General features: G+C 40.9%; 1 protein-coding gene across 1 annotated transcript in view; it reads left to right on the top strand.

The window, feature by feature from the left end:
• mahj (LisH and WD40 domain-containing protein mahjong) overlaps window positions 1–21,454 on the top strand; it is a 42,301-nt gene that overhangs the window by 2,032 nt on the left and 18,815 nt on the right. Inside the window, 22 exon segments of the mRNA XM_074107617.1 lie at window positions 500–650; window positions 1,606–1,743; window positions 2,708–2,832; window positions 3,339–3,414; window positions 4,364–4,481; window positions 5,195–5,293; window positions 6,136–6,270; window positions 8,109–8,194; window positions 8,544–8,711; window positions 9,164–9,297; window positions 10,554–10,665; window positions 11,411–11,547; window positions 13,212–13,296; window positions 13,977–14,137; window positions 15,325–15,455; window positions 16,188–16,279; window positions 17,501–17,623; window positions 18,552–18,705; window positions 19,506–19,651; window positions 20,000–20,127; window positions 20,129–20,213; window positions 20,898–21,013. Coding sequence (XP_073963718.1) covers window positions 500–650; window positions 1,606–1,743; window positions 2,708–2,832; window positions 3,339–3,414; window positions 4,364–4,481; window positions 5,195–5,293; window positions 6,136–6,270; window positions 8,109–8,194; window positions 8,544–8,711; window positions 9,164–9,297; window positions 10,554–10,665; window positions 11,411–11,547; window positions 13,212–13,296; window positions 13,977–14,137; window positions 15,325–15,455; window positions 16,188–16,279; window positions 17,501–17,623; window positions 18,552–18,705; window positions 19,506–19,651; window positions 20,000–20,127; window positions 20,129–20,213; window positions 20,898–21,013 — 2,700 coding nt within the window.

Below are 21,454 nucleotides of genomic sequence, written 5' to 3'. Positions count from 1 at the left end.
GGGCCTGATCCAGAATAAATTGAGTCAGTCATCATCTGAACTTGTCAGAATGTGTTTGCTATGCAAGACTCTTTTTGGTAAATTGTTGCTACAGAATTCGTAACATATTAACAATATTAGTTAAATGGAAATTAATGAGTGTTAAATTTTTTATACTTAAGTTTTTTTTTTATTCAACTGGATGGCAAACGAGCAAGTGGGTCTCCTGATGGTAAGAGATCACCATAGTTGATACATTAGTCAAAATATTAACTTTGTTAATTAATAAATTATAGTTGTACTACTCTTAGTAGTAGTAAAACTTACAAAAAAGAATATAAGGGATCATCCAAAAATTAAATGACACGTTTAGAGGTGAAGGGTCTGGTGGTTTGTGACACCCTCGATCCTCCGCTTCAGAGGCGATAGGTTAAACATTAAACCACTAGGCCACCACGGCTTATAATGCGGATTGTAATTAGTTTATTTCAATTATATCAAATAAATAAATGTTTTACAGAATAGCAGAAATAATAGAGGCAGAGACAGAGAATTTCATGAAGAAGGATCCAGACCCGTTCGATGAGCGGCACCCCTCGCGCACGGACCCAGAGTGTGCGCTCGGCCACGCGCTCAAGGTTATGTTTAAGAAGGATAGCTTTATGACTAAGGTGGGTAAAAAAAAAGTTTTCATCACACTTGCTCGTAAACAGTGCTACAGGCTACCTTGGTTGCAACCCCCAAATAAAACCCTCAACCTTAATGTGCTTGTCATGAAACTAGTGGTCGGTAAATGAGTCATTGCGCGTACAATTTTTTATGTCATGAAGCCCAAGGTCGGTAAATGAGTTTTCATCTCTCCTGTTCGGAAAGTTTAATGGAAAATTGCGTTTTCATCTCTAGGGTGGAAAGTATTTTTTTCTTAATTTTTCGATTAGCCACGGAGTCGAAGATAATTGAGTTACATCGAACACCGAACATCCGTTTGAAACAAGAAATTTGATCGTTATTATGTCACGAACACATTCCATCTCTTTCTTTAGTTAGATTAAGAAATTTGTGAAATGTGAAAGAAAGAGATGGAATGTATAAATAAGTAATAAAGGTCAAACTTCTTCGTTCGGTGTTCAACCTCCAGTTTTGTATATAACCTCCTTGGTTGTGACCGACTCGTTTTTTTTTTAAAGTCGGCCGTGGCAAGTTGCTAGGTCGAAAAGGTACCGTTGGAGGTTGGATATAAGTAAATTCAATTAATTATTATTCTATTTTTTTTGTAGTATTTTACTTTCCTCACAGTCCCATTACCCCCCAAGTACCCATTTCCCCTCGAATTATTGACGCTCACACTTCGTTCGAGCGCCAGAAATATCTTGAGTAAAATGGGTCACTTTCCACCCTTGGTTATCAATCTACTATTGTTACTGCATGGCGTGCTGCTGCTCCGTGCGCGCGTTGCTGCAGGAGCTGGCGCTGCCAAGAGCGCAGTCAGCGGGATCCGCAATTTTTGAACAAATATTAGTTTTTCTTTTACAAATATACAATTTTACTCGCAAATGTGATGTAAAATACTATTATCGGACACGCTGTGGTGTAATAAGATTATGACGTTTGGTTTTTGTTATACAGCTAGTAAACGACTACGTACGCGAGACTTACTACTCGCGTCAGAACATCACGGGGCGTGACGTGCACAAGCTGAACGTGGCGGCGTGTCGGCTCACTCTGGACCTGATGCCGGGGCTCGAGATGAGCGTCGTGTTCCAGGTAGCTGTATAAAGTGGCCTTTGGTTTGTTTTGGATGCGCAGCCCTGGCTCTTCATACACAATGTTACACAAATCATGCATACTTTACGATATTAGTCTCCTTCAAAGTCAAAGTCAAAGTCAAAATATCTTTATTCAATTCAGGCTATAACAAGCACTAATGAATGTCAAAAAAAATCTACCACCGGTTCGGAAAAACCTCTGTTGAGAAGAATCCGGCAAGAAACTCAACGAGGTACATTTTTTTTAAAACAGATTTACAATATTTATACATCACAAGTATTTAACACAACTTTATTTTTAACACAATAGGTTCGCTATTTGAAGGGATCGCTAATGCGGATCGGAATTATTTCCAAATATCCCTGTCCATGATATAATCATTAACTTTATAATACGCCTTAGATATTAATGTCTTCTTGACAATAGATCTGAATTTTGTATCCACTTCATTTGTAATATTATTTGGAATTTTATTATAAAAACCTTGACGAGCGCCCCCGAAGTGCACCTGCGCCAGTTAGCGTGGGCCCCATGCAAATTATACTTCGTTTTTTTTTAGCATTAGAAAAAGGGTAAATAAACTTGAGGAGTCTTTTTATTGAAAAACGTTTTAAAAAAAACAGTAACTATTACTTATGGTACCAAAAAGCATGTAAATGGTCATATGACCTTGCTGATTGTTAAATTATTTGCTGTGATTATTTTTCAAAATAGTTTTCTAATAAAAAGACATCAGGGTCGCTTATCTTCTTTCTAATGCTAAAAAAACGAAGTATAATAAAGCTAACAAAATGAATGGCATCTCACTAGTTCAGTACGTTGGTTTTTGAAATACATTCCTGACTATTATGTTTTCAAATATCGGTCCCTTTCTAGGTTTTGTGCTCGACGTTGTTGATACAGTGGGAGCTAAATCTGCAACAATTATAAATATAGGATAATGGTTTTCTTTGTTTTGCAGGATAATGATGCACTCATACATCGATTAGTAAACTGGGCCACTAACTCGGTGGAGCCGCTGCAGTGCTACTCTACGGGGCTGCTCGCGGCCGCTATGGAGGTGCAAGAGATCGCGACTAACTTTAGGTATGACCACCGCCATACTGTGTCCTACATCACAACGCCCCGCTGATACACCTTAGATAGAATTGGACTAACTCAGCGGTCGCTATGGGGTGCGAGAGATCGCTACTAACTTTAGTAGATACTGTGTCTACATCACACGCTGATAACCACACTCACTATGTGCGAGTCTTAACATGACCACCGTGTCTTACATCACAACGCCCGCTGATACACCGATTAGTAAATTGGGCCACTAACTCAGCGGTCGCTTTGGGGGTGCGAGAGATCGCTACTAACTTTAGGTATGACCACCGCCATACTGTGTCTTACATCACAACGCCCCGCTGATACACCGATTAGTAAATTGGGCCACTAACTCAGCGGTCGCTATAGGGGTGCGAGAGATTGATACTAACTTTAGGTTTGACCACCGCCATACTGTGTCTTATTTCACATCATTCCGTTGGTACACTGAACTTTTAAAGTTTTGTTTATTTAGTATTAATGACTTGTATTATTTGTTGCAGGGATTTAAATGCAATTCTGGTGCCGCTGATGCTGCGGAGGTTACATGTATTAAGAAATAAAAGTTTAGAAGAAAAGGTGAGTACCTACCAACCTAGTTCAAGTTATTAAGTTTTAGTTCAATCACATACATATAGCTTAATTGTTTTGTAAAATAGAGAGTTTTCATACATACATACATTTTGCTTCTCAGAAATGAAAACTCAATGATTCAAACGTTATTTTACGGAGGCCTGTAATAATAAACTGAAATCAATTATCATGCTAATCCGTGTCAACGAGTCAATGCATCTAAATCTGTGCGACCTGCATGCTTTGATGCAAAATCCAGCCGCTTAAACTGCTTACATGTAAAAAACAGAAAAAAAACTTATTTCTTTGTTCGTTTAAAACTATTTTTACAGGTATACCTAGAGCCATCCACGAAGACGCGTGATTTTGTCAAAATTAGCCATTAATGACATTGTAATAAGAACCACGGCACGCGACATCGTGAATGGCTCTACCTATATTACCCTAAGACACAGTACCTAAGTACAGTACTCTGCGATAAAGATTGCACATCGGTCTTCAGAAAGAGACAATTGATTGTTCACAACGAATTGCGAACACTGGCGACCGTCCATCAATCATCGTATTTATTAAGTGACGTTTTATGTCAAACAAATACTGCACCTTTATGGACTTAATTAGTTTATGTCAAATTAATGACATGTAAACTTCAGATATCTATAGAGAGCTGTTGCAACTACTAGAAAAAGAATAGTTCCCTATTTTTCCTAAAGGTGCCATCGTACAATTTAGTGTTTTGGGGGGTTACAACAACTCTTTATTATATATTTTCATCTAAATGCGCCCATATTCTATTGCACCTGTACAATGACTGACAAACGTCACATAAATAGTGTGTGACCACGCGCTACGAAGCCGAAATTAGCCGAGTCTCTTTCCAAAGACCGCTGTGCAATCTTTATGGATACTGTTACTAATTTTATTAATACTATGAAATATGATTTGTGTGTTTCAGCAAAATAATCAAAACACGACGCCGCCAAGTCAGACGCGTCATTTCGCGCGCTTTGACAAGAAGCGACAGAGCGACGTCAAATGCAACGGGCCCAGCTGTGAAAAGCCCACCAAAAAAGGTACCTACACGTTACGACATTTAAAGAAAGAAAGAAAGAAGACATTTATTCACGTTCACAAAGACACACAAATACAAGAAAATTTAAAAATAAGAATAAACAACAAAAATAAAAGAAAATAAACAAAACAAACATGAAAATACGTACACGATTTTGTGTGTCCCCGCAAAAGTGAAACGGCCGCTGACTCAGCATTATGCTGAGCCGTAAGACGCCTCTTGCAACTAGTGGCCAAGTGCCAAGAAAGAATGTTTTCAGGTTAAATCGCATTGATCACTTTTTACAATGTGGTATAATTCCAAAACCATTTCGAGGAATACATGACCTGAAATGTATATTTCAGGATCAATTTTTTTTTTTTTTTATTTAATTTATGACGGTGGAAGCATTCTACACTTCCGCTGAACGTAGATATAGTTAATGTTTAGTTTTGTAACTAAGGGACCCCATACATCCCTGTATTATTATTTTTTGTTTTTTTTTTCTTTAATTGTGTACTGTAGTTTTTAAGTATTTTATTTGTAATTATTTTATTTTGAAGAAATGACTGCCAAGTTTCTTGCGGCGCATTCTTCTTGGCAATCATGGTCTTTCCGAAAGCGCTGATAGTTTAAAAAATGACGTGTAAAAGTGCCCATTGCGGCCTATTTACTTAATAAATGATTTGAATTTAGAATTTGACATATACTTCAACGTACGTATTTTACTTTCAGCGCGGGAAAAAGACGAGGGCGGAGGGGAGGAGGCGGAGATGGAAAACCTGCCGCCGCCCGCCGCCCGTGACCCCGAGACGCCCGTTAAGAATTATAACTGTGAGTCACTTGCTACCAGGGCCGGATTTGGGTGAGGACATCCGGGGTCTCCACAAAGAACTCCATTAAGAAGGATTGTTAAATCTTGGTTTAAAAAAAATTCGGTGGCTCAGCAAGTTCTGCTGTTTCTTTTAATTTTTTTTTTCGCCTTGAAGGCCTGCACTCCTTCGCCGGTTCAGGGTGTCCAGGGCCCTAAATCCGGCCCTGATAACAAGCTTGAGTATACTTTGGTATACAAGCTTTCACATTGAAACTCCCGTACATTTCGCAAAACAAATCTATATACATACGCTTATGAAATTTGTCACATATGTTTAGAAATTACTATCATTACATTCTATTCATCTTTGTCCATGTGTAGAGACACATAGTTATGGATGTACATGCTGCATTCTGGCCAGCGAAAGCTGTCCACGCATTTTTTACGAAACAGAAATGTATCATTTTTGAGATTGTCAATATTGTCATATTGTCATTCTAGCCCGGCTTAGATAGTTTTAATACTTCTGCTGTAAGAAATAAATAAATTAGTTTTTGTTTAATTCAACCTCTTACCATCCTTAAAATGCAAATGATATAAGATTATGTTAGAATTAAAATGTTAGAAGATATATTCGATGGCTATCTGGTAAAAATGGTCCAAAAATGGATGCGTCTGGACTGTATGTACGTAAAAGGGCACTGACAAAGGTCATGCATAAAATTTACAATGGGACTACCAAAGTGCAAATAGACTTTCACACATTACTACATGAATTTTGATGCAGCTTTTTTTTTAAATTGCCGCATTTTGTCGTGGACAGCTTTCGCTGGCCAGTGTCTATAGCTTCATTATTCCGCAGCGAACGCGATGTCGCCCCCCTCGCACTGGGGCATGATGTCGCCGCCGCCGCGGCCGCCGCCGCCCGCGCAGCCTCCGCAGCCCCACGAGACAGAGTCCAACTCCAGCTGGGCTGAAATGGAGACCTATGTTATCGGTGCATATATCTTATATTTATATCTTTAAACGAGCAATTCTTGTATAGATAGATAGATAGATTTTGCGATACACATACAGTTTGCGATAGTTAAGGCGCGGCCACATGCAATTCGCTCGAGTGCTTCTGTCTTTCCAGCGTCAAATCTGGTCACGTGATATATAGCGATAAAGCTAAAAATGTTGAGCTTTATCGCTGGCAAAAAATAACTTCTTCAATTTCGGCAAAAACACTTTTTTTTTTCATTCACTCCAATTTCTTTTATTTATACATTGTAACGACTGCTACTAAATGAGATTAAGAAATCAGCTTCCATGACCACGATCATTCGTGCCAGCAGCCATCTTGACGCTGCTGCTCGACGCTACTTTTTTGAGTCGCGGGAAATTCAAAATCACATTCAAAATGGGGTCACATGACCAGATTTATCGCTGCAAACGAGCGACGAGCGACTGCATGTGGCCGCACCTTTACGCGGCAGTCGGTATTCCAAAACGTTATCATAAGGGCCTACGCAAGCTGGCGCGGGCGCACTTTGCAGGCGCACGCCTGCGGGCGCGGGTGCGGGTAAAATCCGTAGCACGTGACGCGCGTAGTTGGCGCTCCTCATACAATGAGGGCTATCGTTTTTAGGGTTCCGGAGCCAAAATGGCAAAAACGGAACCCTTATAGTTTCGCCATGTCTGCCTGTCTGTCTGTCTGTCTGTCCGTCCGTCCGAGGCTTTGCTCAGGAACTATCAATGCTAGAAAGCTGTAATTTTGCACGGATATATATGTAAACTATGCCGACAAAATGGTACAATAAAAAATTAATATAACATTTTTTTTAGGTTACCTCCCATAGATGTAAAGTGGGGGTGATTTTTTTTTCTCATCCAACCCTATAGTGTGGGGTATCGTTGGATAGGTATTAAAATTAGGGTTTGCTAAGACGATTTTTCGATTCAGCGATTTGTTAGCGAAATATTCAACTTTAAAGTGCAAATTTTCATTAAAATCGAGCGTCCCCCCCCTCTAAAATCTAAACTAGTGGGTGGAAAAATTTGAAAAAATTCAGGATGGTAGTAAGTATATCAAACTTTCAAGGAAAACTATAACTGTTAAGTTTGCTTGAGAATTAATAGTAGTTTAAGAGTAAATAGCAGCCTAAGGTATAAAATATACCTAAACTATAGAAGATTCCGTATAAAATACGAAATCCATAGAAAAATATTACTTAATGTTTTCGTAATGGCTACGGAACCCTATTTCGGGCGTGTCCGACACACTCTTGGCAGGTTTTTTGTCTTTCTAGATGGCGCTGTTGCGTAAGGTTTTTAATTGTGGCTTTCAAAGTCTGTTATTACGGGCGTGAAAACAAAGTTTAGATTAAAATCATATTTAATACACCTTAAAACCGTACCATAAAAATATCGAGCAACCACAGTGTTGCGTAGTCCCGCTTTGTTCGGAAAAAAGGGAGTACAAAAGTTTCCGAAAGACAAAACTGTCTCAAAACACAGACATTCATTGCCCCGTAACGCATAATTGCCATAATTAATTTCAGGTAATGCAAAACATTCACAAAAATATTCTAATTTTAAATAAACCCGCTTATCGTAACTCACCCAAAAACTATGAGATTTAACATTTCGGAGACCTCATGCTACACTAGCGCCTCTAGCGGCGAATTCATACGCGATAGCCCTCATTTTCAATAGGCGCCCTCCCGCTCCGTGCTAATCACATCAGCCAGCGTAGGCCCTAATACTTAGCATCTCTGTATAGATTTATGTGGTCGATATAGACACTAGGCCTAAAAAGTTGATCACTTATACATTGTAACTTTATTCTTGCAGGAAATATTCAAATCCATCAACCAACAGACGCGACAAAACAGATGCTAATATTAAGATACCTCACGCCAATGGGCGAATACCAAGAGGTAAGTTACAAGCATAAGATGATAAGACTTTCTTTAAATTTTTAGCAATATTTCTCAGTACTCGCATGTACATATTTTATATATTAATATCATATTTTTTACTCACGCACGCACACATACACAAACACCCACATAAACACAGAACACACGCACAGTGCACACATACGCACAACACACATTTTTCACTTGGCAGAAAACGCAAGGCCCTTCTCGCTGCCGTCTCGCTGACGCTAATAATATAATACGTGAGTGAGAGGGACGGTACGATACGAACTTCGATTTTAGAATTTCGTAGTTAGCCTAGCCCCCCAGGGATGTCGCAATATTGACGTAACTTTTCTGCCCGCAGTTCCTATCGCACGTGTTCGCGCAGAACGCGCTCGGGCTCATCCTGGGTTATTTGAACGTGCGGGAGTCCCGAGATTCGCGGCTTGCCTTCGAAGCGCTCAAGTATCTGGCCGCGCTGCTTTGCCACAAGAAGTTCTCTATCGATTTCATCAACATGGGCGGGTTACAGGTATGTAAAGAATAAGAGGAATTAGTGGTGTGGCGCCACGCCTTCCACAGACAGGGCGGAGTTGTGATGGCGGGGACGCCTGATTTTAACGAAAAATTTGCACTAAAGTTGAATATTTCGTCTTCACAACCCTGACTAATTACTGATTTTTAAAGACCTATCCAATGATACCCCACGCTATAAGATTAGACGTTAAAAAAATCACCCCCACTTTACGTCTCTAGGAACTGAAAAATATTTTTTCTACATTTTATTATACCAGTCTGTCGACATGATTGCTACATATATCCATGCAAAATTGCTATTTTCTAGCACTAACAGTTTATAAGCTAAGGCACGGACGGACAGACGGACATGGCGAAACTGGTTTCCGTTTTTGCCATTTTGGGCTACGGTACCCTAAATGAGTGGTGAGACAGGGAGTGAATAATTTATTATTATAATTGTTGCAGAAATTTCTGGAGGTGCCCCGGCCGTCAGTGGCGGCGACCGGCGTGTCTATCTGTCTGTACTACTTGGCGTACTGCGAGGACGCCATGGAGCGGGTGTGTCTGCTGCCACGGAACACGCTCGCCGACCTAGTCAAGTGAGTGCATATGTATGGTCTATTTCTGAAATGAAGATACTAAAATGACAGTCTGAAATGTCAAAAGTAAAACAGCGTGCGATAACCGGATTCCACGCAGGCGAAGCCGCGGGCAAAAGCTAGTTAGTATATAATTTTGTTATCTAATATATAAAATTCTCGGGTCAAAAATGTTTGTGACCAAACTACTTCGAAACGGCTTGACCGATTTTAATGAAATTTTTTGTGTATATTCGGTAGGCCTAAGAATAGGATTTAAACTATTTTTCTTACTTGTACGCGGACGGAGTCGCGAGCAACAGCTAGTGTTATTGTACAAATCCACTAAATGTTAGGAGGACAGTTTTAAGGCAATTCCTTCATGGCATCTTCTAATCATGCTAATAGTATACATTGCAAACATTTTTCTAAGAAAGTTTATCACTGATGTCTCCTGCCTGAGTTACGGGACAGAATAACATACGGTTAAAAGTTGATTGACCCAGGTGTCTCCCTGTATTAGGTATGTAAGAAGTTATAATTATAAATTAGCAATTTTAAGGGTTCCGGAGCCAAAATGGCAAAAATGGAATCCTATAGTTTCGTCAAGTCCGTCTTCTGTCTGTCTGTCTGTCTTGTATATCAATGAAATTTGGAGTACAGATGTCTTGTCAAAGCCGCTATTTAGTTTTGTAGTTAAATTACAAAAATAAATGTTTATAGGCGGGGGGGGCAACTCCATACACGTAACACAGAAATTGAAAAAAAAAATTTTTTTTTAACGCTTCAACGTTTAGCACATAGGTTCGACAGCTCTTTTGAAAAGATACTAAGGTTTCTCAAAAACTTTTTTGATTAAGTGAAGATTTCCGGAAATAATCGCTCCCAAAGTTCCCTCTATCTTGTAAACCGTTCGTGTCCAAAAAATATGCAGAAAATGTGGAAGGTAACGCTTAATAAATACTTTCAACGAAAATTGGTTCAACATGATCGATATACCATTTTTGTGTTATTGCGAAAACTGCGCTTCTCAACAAAAGGACGTGAGTGCTTTGTAAGATACGTCTTTTTCGGTTTTCTGGTAGGTGTTTTAATTGTGTTATAACGCACATAATATTACTTGTGTTTTTTTTTGTAATGGCTACGGAACCCTATCTTGGGCGTGTCCGACACGCTCTTGGCCGTTTTTTTATCCGCTCTCATCGAGAGACGTCACACTCTTTCGGACCGTTCGGACCGTCTTTCGGACCGTTTTTTTTTACTTTAATTCGTTCCAGATATGCGCTGTGGCTGTTGGAGTGCTCGCACGACTCGGGACGCTGCCACGCGACCATGTTCTTCGGCCTCTCTTTCCAGTTCCGCGTCATCCTAGAAGAGTTCGACAACCAGGTTAGATACTGCGACATGCGCTACACCGCGGCGCTCGGTCTGTCGCTCACAACTCTTTAGCCAAGCAGCCGCGCAGTCCAATACTCAGAAATACATAGGTACAGATGTAGATGATAAATTTATAAAAAATATAACCCTGTATTGTCACTGTTTTGCCACATGGAATGGAACTATCGCCTGCGGTATTCCCGGACCGATATGACCTTCAAGTTTTCAAGAAAAAAGCGTACTCCTACCTTAAAGGCCGGCAACGCACTTGTGACTCTTCTGGTGTTGCAGGTGTCCATGGGCGACGGTAATCGCTTACCATCAGGCGATCCGCCCGCTCGTTTGCCCCCTATACCATAAAAAAAAGCATACAAAATTTCAGAGGTTTTTTTTGATAATTGGAACAAATTTTCATTAAAATCGAGCGCCCCCCCCCCCCCCCCCCCTAAAATCTAAACCGGTGGGTGGAAAAATTTGAAAAAATTCAGGATGGTAGTGTATATCAAACTTTCAAGGAAAACTATAACGGCTAAATTTGCTTGAGAATTATTAGTAGTTTTACTCTTATATAGCAACCTAAAGTATAAAATATACCTAAACTTGAAAGATTCCGTATAAAATACGAAATCCTTAGAAAAATATTACTTAATTTTTTCGTAATGGCTACGGAACCCTATTTTTGGGCGTGTCCGACACGCTCTTGGCCGGTTTTTTATATAATCGGAAGCTGGGTTATTATGTGTCGGATCTGTTTCAGGATGGTCTCCGTAAGCTTTACAACGTGATATCGACGCTGCCCATCCTGGGCTCGGACGAGGAGGAGTCCCGCGTGTCTGAGGATGAAACCTGCGCCGCGCGGCAGATCGTACGCCACGTCTGCGTGGCGCTCAGACGGTACGGCACTAATACGTGTACAGTCGACTGTAAAGGTATCGATACGGCCAAAGTTACAAAAATATGTATACACTATACGGTATATCAATAGAATTTATAAAAAGTGTAAACAAACCGATTTCATAAAAAATCTTGTATAAACACCCACTGGATCGAATCAATAACACATTTATCTATAATTCGTGTCTTTTAGACGTATAATAACTTTTTCCACCAAAATTCACTTGATTTCAACATTTAATTTTCATTTGAAATATCTTCGTCGAAATCTGATGTTCTTGAATGAAACATGTGTATAATCTGTAGTAGCATATACTAGCGTAGAGATGGTGGAAAATTTGACATTTTAAAAATCGATTAATGCTCGATTGAATAAGCGATTTTTATTAACTTACCTTAAATAATAGCGTGATAAGTCCCGTATATGCTATTTTGACTATGAGTGAGAATCACGAAAGTTTAAAACGTTTACCTTAAAATTAAAAATAGTTACTGCTTTTATAATTGAATAAACAGTATTTGGAATTAAATCAAGTATTGTAAATAATAAAATTGTCTAAAATACCTTGATCTATTCAATTAATAAATTAATCGATTTACTGAACAGATTAATTATTTTGCAATGGGATCTAGGTTTTCACATCACTAAATGTCTGTGGTCGGGTTAGTGGCGTCTTTGTTTACACTTTTTATAAATTGGATTGAAATACAATATACATAGACGGTAATTCACATTGGTATCATATTAGAGATTTTGATTTTGAAATCGTCACAAGGTTTATCATTATCATCTTATTATGCTACCAAATGTTTGAGTCTATCTTACATTGATAGCTGTGGAAAAAAGCACCTCGTACTAAGAACTTTCAACACAATCAAATTTTAACTGATGGTTATGTTGCAGCAGCCAACCTGAGCAAGTATGATACGGGTATGTTTGGGGGTATTTTAGCTCAGCCGGCCTCAGACATGGCGTTAATGCTTTTCAGGTTGGCTGATGTGACAAGGAATTCGTTATCATCAATACGGTATTTGACAACTTCTGATTTTGCCATATCTTAATATTATTATGATAATATAGATAAACAGACACCCCCTTATTCATAAACGACAATCAAACCTATTTTAGTTAAAATGCCGCTATAATTCGTTTGTCCTTATCTGTCACTTCGACATTTCTATTTGTTAGAAAGGGACAAAGCATTTGTTAGTTAACATAGGCTTGTTAAGTTTTATGAATAAGGGGGATAGTGTTTAGCGAAGAGAAAATTTAAATCGGTTGAAAATTTTATTTATAGTGATTTTTTAAAAAATCTATATACCTGTCTCTTTCTCAAACGCTTTTCTCTATGCAGCAAGTATGACGGTACTGGCGTGTGACGTCACATGCCAGTATGTCTTTCTCTGTCTAATCTTGAATTTCAAACCTTTATAACTTTGTTATTTGTAAAGGTAGCTTAAAAATTGTTTTTTTATTCAATAACAGGCATTGTGTAGTTTTAATTTATAAAACATATACAAAATAGTCAAATACCGTATTGTGAGATGTACATTTTTTTTCTGGTTAGTTAATGTTTTGCCCTATGGGCTAATGTGACAAATTTGTACGTTGCCAGTGTCAATAAAAAAATAAAAAATAAAAACTGATGGTTATCTGCCTGCAGGTACTTAGAGGCTCACTTAAGGCTAAGAGCGGCGCAAGTTGCGCGGCAACAAGGCGACAACGTGCCCGAACCTCCCCCCTACAAGGTTAGTGTACTGTAGCTTATACTTTAACGAGGCTTCAGCGCACTAAGGGGCTGTTTCAACTGGCATTTGAGGTATCCCATCTTAGGCCTCTAGGTTGGCAACGCATCTGCAATACCCCTGGTGTTGTAGATGTTTATGGGCGGTGGCGATCTCTTACCATCAGGAGACCCACTTGCTCGTTTGCCATCAAGTCAAATAAAAAAAAAAAACATTGATTAGTGTTAACTGACGGTTAAATGTGGTGCCGTCTCTGTCTATTCGAACAAAACAAATAGAGACGGCATCAAATTTAACCTTCAGTTAACACTAATCAATGGATGGTGAAACAGCCCCTAAATGTGACTTTGCAGCCTCATGGGGAGCCGCAGACACATGTTACACTCTCCCTTGTACCGGAACCACGTCTCTGGATACAAAGACTTGTCTGATGAACTGGTAAATCAGCATTGCTTCTTCTTCCACTAATTTACTGTACGACAAACGGCTGTACAGTACAATGTTTGGCAAATACGATACGAAATAACCAACCACGAGCAAAGCCCGCTCGTCTTCGTGAGTTGCAATATTTGTTTTTTTTTAGCAATACGTTAAGATTTTTCTATTTTCTATACAGCCGTAAAAGACGGTGGCGAAAGTCTTTTTCATTTAAAAACAATCTTATATTCTAATTTCTTTTTCAGGCATCAAAATCATCTCCCGAAGAGATCCAGGAACAGATAGAGCTGCTCCAATCGGTGGCGTGGTCCCGCTGGGCGCCGGTTGACGAGCTGGTCGAGCTGGGCGGGATATCGCTGCTGCTGCAAGTTGTAGGATACGCGTACGAGTGGAACTTCAACGGCAGGTAATACACTACACTGCGGTGCCATAAGTCAGTGACAAATCTAGTAGTATGAGCTGCTCCAGCGGTGGCTTGGTCCCGTTGCCCGGTTGTCGAGCTGGTGGGGCTGGGCAGGGTGTCGCTGCTGCTACCAGTTGTAGGTTACGCGTACGATGAACTTCAACGGCAGGGTTACACTCGCCGCCCGCGGTGCCATAAGTCAGTGACAGATCTAGTAGTATGAGCTGCTCCAACGGTGGCTTGGTCGCGCTTGGCAACGCAGAGAAACCTGTGCAAACCTGCGAAGCAATCCAATGGTGTGTGTGAAGTTAGCAATCCGCACTAGGCTCGCGTGTACTACGGCCCAAGCCCACTCTTCTGAGAGGAGGCCTGTGCCCAATTTGTGTATCTCCGCGAAAGTGGAACGGTCTGCAGCGCTGATTTTCTGCCACTGCGGCCTTATTTGCGTAGTATGCGGTACCATCAGCCAAATAAGTGGTCTGCCAATTTTTAAACAAGTTCCTATCAAATGAATATGTCGCTAAAGTGGAACTTTCAAGTTGACGGACACGTCTATTGGCTTATTGTTTTATGACATGCAAACGATTATCAACTTTAGGGTGGTAGGCCACATATTTGGCTGAAGGTACATACTTTTGAAGGGTTAGATTAGTCCATATTTTTGCACTCGACTTTGACATGATGAACATAAAGCGCAGACAGCTAAAAAAGTTGCTTTTTTTGGTAGAATATTCTAGTAAGTAAACTTGAATTTATATTTTTCACTTCTCATGCTCGTAAAGTTAGTATGTATGCTGGATCTAGGCGACATAAAATTTATTTTTATGCTCTTGTGCATAAAGTAAAATCTTCGTCTAAGAGCAAGGCAATTAGGTGTAAACAGCCACAAACAAAGAAGTTTCTACATATTGTTTTGAATAATTTTAATTTATATAAAACTAAAAATCAATCAAATAAATAAACAGTACAATTATAATAGTAATGCGTGAACAATAAAAGGTACATAGTAAGTGAACAATTGTTTCCACTGTTGCTATATCATTTCCTCGCCATCGAAGTGAAAAGCAGAGTGTAAAACTCGAGCATTAAACCCATTTTTCCCTCGACGTGTTTGTTTGAACGTCTCGGTAAAATGGCTCGTTTTATGCTCTTGTTGTACAATCTAATATTAAGCTCCCTTCGCCCCACAGGTCAGAAACCGTGCGGTCCGCGCTGGACGTCGTGTCGGTGTGTTGCGTAGCGCCGCGCGTGCAGCTTCTGCTCACGGAGAAAATTGACATGCGCGACGCGGACCTCACTACGGGTGTTAATATAGTTTTAGGTAAGTTTTTTTATAAATATGATAGGGAGCAAACGAGCATGCGGGTCACCTGATGTAACGCAATTACCGCCGCCCATGGAGATCCATAACCTAAGCTTATGTCTTATGAATGCGTTGCCGGCCCTTTGAGAAATGAGTAGGCTAAAATAATCCCTACTAATATTATAAATGCGAAAGTAACTCTGTCTGTCTGTCTGTCTGTCTGTCTGTCTGTTACGCTTTCACGTCGAAACCACTGAACCGATTTGATGAAATTTGGTATATAGGTATTTGAACCCCAAGGATCAACATAGGATACCTTTTATTCCGGTAGAGGGCGCCACCGCGCGATAACCTAGATCGCGCAGACGAAGTTGCGGGCTTAAGCTAGTTATAAATAAATATCATGGGACCAATGGACCTAGTCCCAAACTAAGCAAAGCTTAGTAAATACGTAAATACCTAAATGCTTAATAAATACATACTTAAATACATTTTAAACATCCAAGACCCAAGAACAATCATTCGTATTATTCATACACATAGTTGCCCTGGCCGAGATTGGAACCCGGGACCTCAAGCTTCGTAGTCAGGTTCTCTAACCACTTGGCCACCCGGTCGTCCTAATAATAACAATTTATAAAAAAAACTCGGTTTACATTGTTCGGCTTCTAATAGACTCGTTCGTAATTCCTTATTTACCGCCCTTAAGACACAATGTACTATTTAACGGTTAACGTTTTCTGTTTGCAGGTGCCGCGGACGGTGAGATCGCCCCGGAGCCGGAAGTTCAGAAGGCCGCCCTGAACGTGCTCGTGAACTGCGTCTGCGCACCCGTGCACAGGGTGAGTTGTTGGCCGCGCCACCAGCGCGACACTGCTATAGTGCGATGAGCGAGTCCAGGGGGAAGAGAGAGGCGGCAAATAAAGAAAATCGGCAGGCATCATATTTTACAATACAATAAATGGGTCAAACATATTTTTTTGAGATGCAACGGATATCCGGCCAGTATTCGGTATCCGGCGTATCCGGCCCTTATATTACTATCCGGCCGGATACCGGATAGTAAAAAAACTTAGATCCCTTCAGGTCCACTTTGTACTTAACACTTTTTTGTAACCTTTTTGTATTTCCTTTTTGTACAATAAAGAGTATAAAAAAAAAAAAAACTTTTAGTTATGATACACTGGTATTTATTTATGTTTTTATCAATTATTAACAACAGTTTATTAATTCTAAGTTAATTTTATTGTATAAAACGGTCCCGCCGGATATCCGGTATCCCGTATCTGGCCAAACAACTACCCGTTGGATCTCTAATTTTTAGTGCCTAAGGATCTTACACATAAATCGATACCATATCGTGTGCTAAGACGCGGTATCATTTCACGTTGCGACTTCCTGTCCTGGAAAATCACTGTGCAATCCTTCACGACACGACGTCGCATTGAAAAATGATGCTGCGTAGTAGCATGACGCGATATCATATCGAGCTTATCTGTAGGAGCCCTTTAGCAGTCATGAAAATTCGCACACATTTTAACAAAGTTGCAGATGCCTAGATAGAATAGTACATTGTGTCTTAAGGACGGTAAATAAGGAAATACGAACGAGAGTCTATTAGAAGCCCGAAGTAGAAGGCTTTAATGAGTCGATGTTCGTAATTCTAGTACCGCCCGTGCGACATACAATGTTTTCCATCACACTTGCTCGTAAACAGTGTCGTAACATGCAGGCTAACTTGGTTGCAACCCCCCAAATAAAACCCTCGACCTTAATGTGCTTCTCATGAAGCCCAAGGTCGGTCAATGAGTTTGTTACTGCATGATGTGCTGCTGCTCCGTGCGCGCGCTGCACACGCACGCCATGCACATGCTGCGGGGGGGGGGGGGAGCTGGCGCTGCCAAGAGCGCAAACAGCGGTATCGCCAATTTTTGAAATTCTAAAGACTCGTTCGTAATTCCTTATTTACCGCCCTTAAGACACAATATGCTATTCTAGTACTATTATTTTAAGTAGTTATTATGACGCTGCACATGCCTAATTGTTGATGTTTATGTTCACAGGCGGGCACTTCAACCACGCGGTTTTCAATTACCGGATCAAGTAAAAAGAAAACCGCACTCAAATCGTACGAGGACGTCATACAGAAGGTCTGGGAGAGCGTACGGACCAATAACGGAATCATGGTGAGATGGACGTTTCTACCTTTTTGCCATAATATCGTATCGCATAGTATCGCTTGGCATAATTATTTTATTTTATCGTCGTAACTCATATTGCAATAAACTTGTTTGTATGAAACTCCTATCCTTTACCTTGTGTTCTAATGTAACTTCATCTACTTTGCTGGTACAGTTGCCAGATAATCAAAAATATCGAAAATGAACTCTAATTCATTAATAATAGAGTGAATGTGCCGATATTTTTCACCTCCTTGGCCCCTTTGAAATATCTGATGGTGACTGTACCAGCTCATTTCTTTGTGAGGTCACAGTTCTAACCTACTTTTCTGTTAGCAATTCATTTCTATGTGGGTGGAGTTTTTCTAGGGAAACAGTGTGTCTTGTGGTTTTGATATGCGAAATTATGCTAAATGAGTCTTATGCCAAGTACGTTTTATGCGAAGTAATTATCCTGTTAAAAAAAATTATGCGACACGCGTTGCTAAGTGAGCCCATTGAGCCCAATGATGAGAACTCATACCGGAGGGGGGCTGCCGCGTGGCCCCGGTTGACCAATCCCAGCGTCCCGCCGCTCGCGGCGCGTGGCTGGGGCGCGCGGCAGAGGCGCCCTGTGACCACAGATTATGAGAGCTGAGGGCTATAATAGGTTTCACTGTCATTGAGTAGAGATAGAAAATCGACTACTTGACATTATTTATTTGCGTCCAAGCAAATTCTAATTGGAAATCAACAATTTTTTTTCATTCATTTACTTATTCATTCACAAGATACCAACATAGAAAAAAGTTTGAATATGGCTGGTTTAGGATGAGGGTAGAGGGATGGTGAATCCTATCGCGAGCGCCTGGGCCACAGAGTAATCAATACAGTGCACCAATTCATGTACTAAAGAAACACTAGTCATTTGTACAGAGTAGTTTTTTGTCGTCAGGTGCTGTTGTCGCTGATGATGGTGAAATTGCCGATCACGGACGCGGACCGGCTGCGCGGACTGGCGTGCCGCGCGCTGGCCGGGCTCGCGCGCTGCCCCACCGTGCGACAGATCATATCCAAGCTGCCGCTGTTCACCACCTCGCAGATACAAGGTACTGTTGTACTACGTTTACATTTACGTTCAGCCACTGCCGCAGCCCCTCGCACTGCCGGAAATAATTCACTACATACTGCTTTAGCGGGATCGAGCTCGAGCCATACATTGACGATAGATATATAGATTGAGCGATACATTGGCCACGTTCCACCTAAAGTCGGCAACGCCCACGACCACGACTGCTTAAATTGCCGTTCCTCTAACGAAAAAAGGCCGCGGGCGTTGTGGGTGAACGTTATTAGTGGAACGCATATCTTGATCGTTGTATGCTCGCAATACAGCGGCGTGGTGAAAACGTTCTGCGAGAGAAGATATTTCGCATAGACTGAAGTTTAATTCAACATGGATTCCCGTAAATTTATGGTGGGGTTTGTGGCAAAACGAATGAGAAATAATGACTCGGAAAGTTCATGAAGTTCTGACGACATCTCGCTCATCTGTCATCTGTCATGGTGAAAGCCCACTCTGACGCACCTATATTCTGTGGGCGCTGTGGGCGCGACGCGGTCGCTAACAGTGACGTCATCTATGACGTCGAACGATCGCCCGCGACGACCACGGGCTTTAAGTGGAACGATGTTGAGGGTGTCACGGTCGTTGCGGACGTTTAGTGGAACTAACCCACTCCGCTTTCGTTAGGTTAAAGATTAAAGTTCCCAGCAGTTTTAAGAACGGCTTGACATCACGGACTCGCACTCCGAACTTTGATGCGCTTTTATTTTTTTGTTTGATTGCCGAAAAGTTTCATTTTGCTCCCATTACTGTGTAAATTTATTCCTGCTGTTTTATTTCCAGTGTTGATGCGAGACCCGATATTACAAGAGAAGCGGCAAGAGCATGTGATGTTCCAGAAATATGCGCTGGAGTTGCTGGAGCGAGTCTCCGGGAAAAGCAAACACATGGGCGCCGAGTTCGAGACGTCGCTCGCTAATATACACAGGGTGAGTGCCAAATTATTACAGATGTAGTGGCGCAATCGTTTTCCATTGTATTTTACCGGAAGAGTTCGTGTTTTTCGTGCTCTTTCAGTTAGCTTCAGTTCCCATCGACACATCGGGTGCCGTCGTTTTCCACTCCTCTGTATGAAAGAAAGAAAGAAGACATTTATTAATATTTACAAAGACACACGAATTCAACAAAATCTGCTTATCTATAAATAGAATTCATTTTTAGAATAAGGATTTACCCTAATTATTAATTTTTGATCTGTCGGCCCTTGACTTATCAAATTGGCCGGTCCTTGGTCAGGCGCCTACCTACGTTCATTAGTGATACGTTTTTGTTTTTAGGCGAACGTGGTAGCCCAGACGCGCATCAACTACAACGAGCGCCAGCTGCTGCAGCTGGTGGCGGCGCACCTGGCGGCGCGCGGCCTCAGCGAGAGCGCGCTCACGCTCCAGCGCGAGGCGCAGCTGCCGGCCCGCCGCCGCCGCACGCGCGCCCCCCCCGCCGCCCGTCTACCCGCCCGCCACGCCGCCCGCCGCCAACATGCCCGCGCTCAGGGTACGTACAGGGCACTATTTCTACAACGTGACAATTGTCAGTGACAAGTCGTCACTACTTTAAAAAACCGGCCAAGAGCGTGTCGGACACGCCCAAGATTGAGTGCCGTAGCTGTGACGAAAAAATTCAAGTGATACTTTCCAAGATTTTTTGTTTCGTACCCAAAAATCGATGATTTTTCTGAGCGAACTTCTTGGGTCTATTTTGGTGTCGTATTGATTTTAGATACGAGGTTTTTTTAAGTAGTGACGATAGTTCGAGTGACAATACAATATTTATTAGTTTACACACCACAAATAATAAGCGATACAGAAAACAAGTACACAGAGAGAAAATTACAAGTTAAGTAATGCCTATTTGTGAGAGAGCCATTTTGAAAATACGCATATAAATGCTAAAAATGGGCAAAATTAATGTGACATACTTTACGGATGGCCTCTGAGCACATTAGTAGCATATACATATAATACAGCAATTTTTTGAGTAACTCTGACACTGTTGTTACTTGAACAACGGGACAGAATAACAAAACAAGACAAAGTTGATTGACCCAATTTAGCCTTCAAAGTTAAAGTGAAAGTCAAAATATCTTTATTCAAGGCTTATGAATGTCAAAAAAAATACCTTCGTATAAATATTTTTCAACTCGTGATCACCGATTCAAAATGATGCATTTATCCACAGTCACGCCTCTCCACGTCCCGGTCGAGTAGTAGCAGCTCGCTAATACGGGATCACCATGATCTGTTCAACAGTAGTATGGGCGAGGACAGTCCCGCGCCCGCCGTCATTAAGTTAAGGTAAGCATAATTTGTCACTAAGGCGGAAAAGTGCAGATGAGGCCAGAGGTGTATCTCACTGTTTCAGTAACAGCCTATTCATTCTATTCTTGAAGAGCTCAAAAGAAGCTTTGAAAGAAGAATCCTGAGCGTAGTCGAGGGTTTCAAAGGCACGAGATGCTAAACAACTTTACAGCCGAGCGAAACACACTATTTTTCACCGAGCGACACCGGCACGACAGCGAGAAAAATAGTTTTTTTTTTGAATAAAGACGAAAAAAATTATGTAATAGAACAAAATGTACTCGTAAATAAGTGATATTTTGTTATTAATAAATAACAACATTAATAACAATGCAAGCAGAAACAAACCTTAAGGTGGTCAACCTTTTCATTCCGCGACTGAGTCAGTAGGTTTAGAAGTACGCTAATCAACACATTATTTTCGTGTGTGTCCAGAGC

The sequence above is a fragment of the Choristoneura fumiferana genome, chromosome 26 (genome assembly GCF_025370935.1).
Source record: "Choristoneura fumiferana chromosome 26, NRCan_CFum_1, whole genome shotgun sequence".
Classification (NCBI taxonomy): domain Eukaryota; kingdom Metazoa; phylum Arthropoda; class Insecta; order Lepidoptera; family Tortricidae; genus Choristoneura; species Choristoneura fumiferana.
Note: the sequence above shows the minus strand (reverse complement) of the source record. Positions and strands in the feature narration are given on the sequence as shown.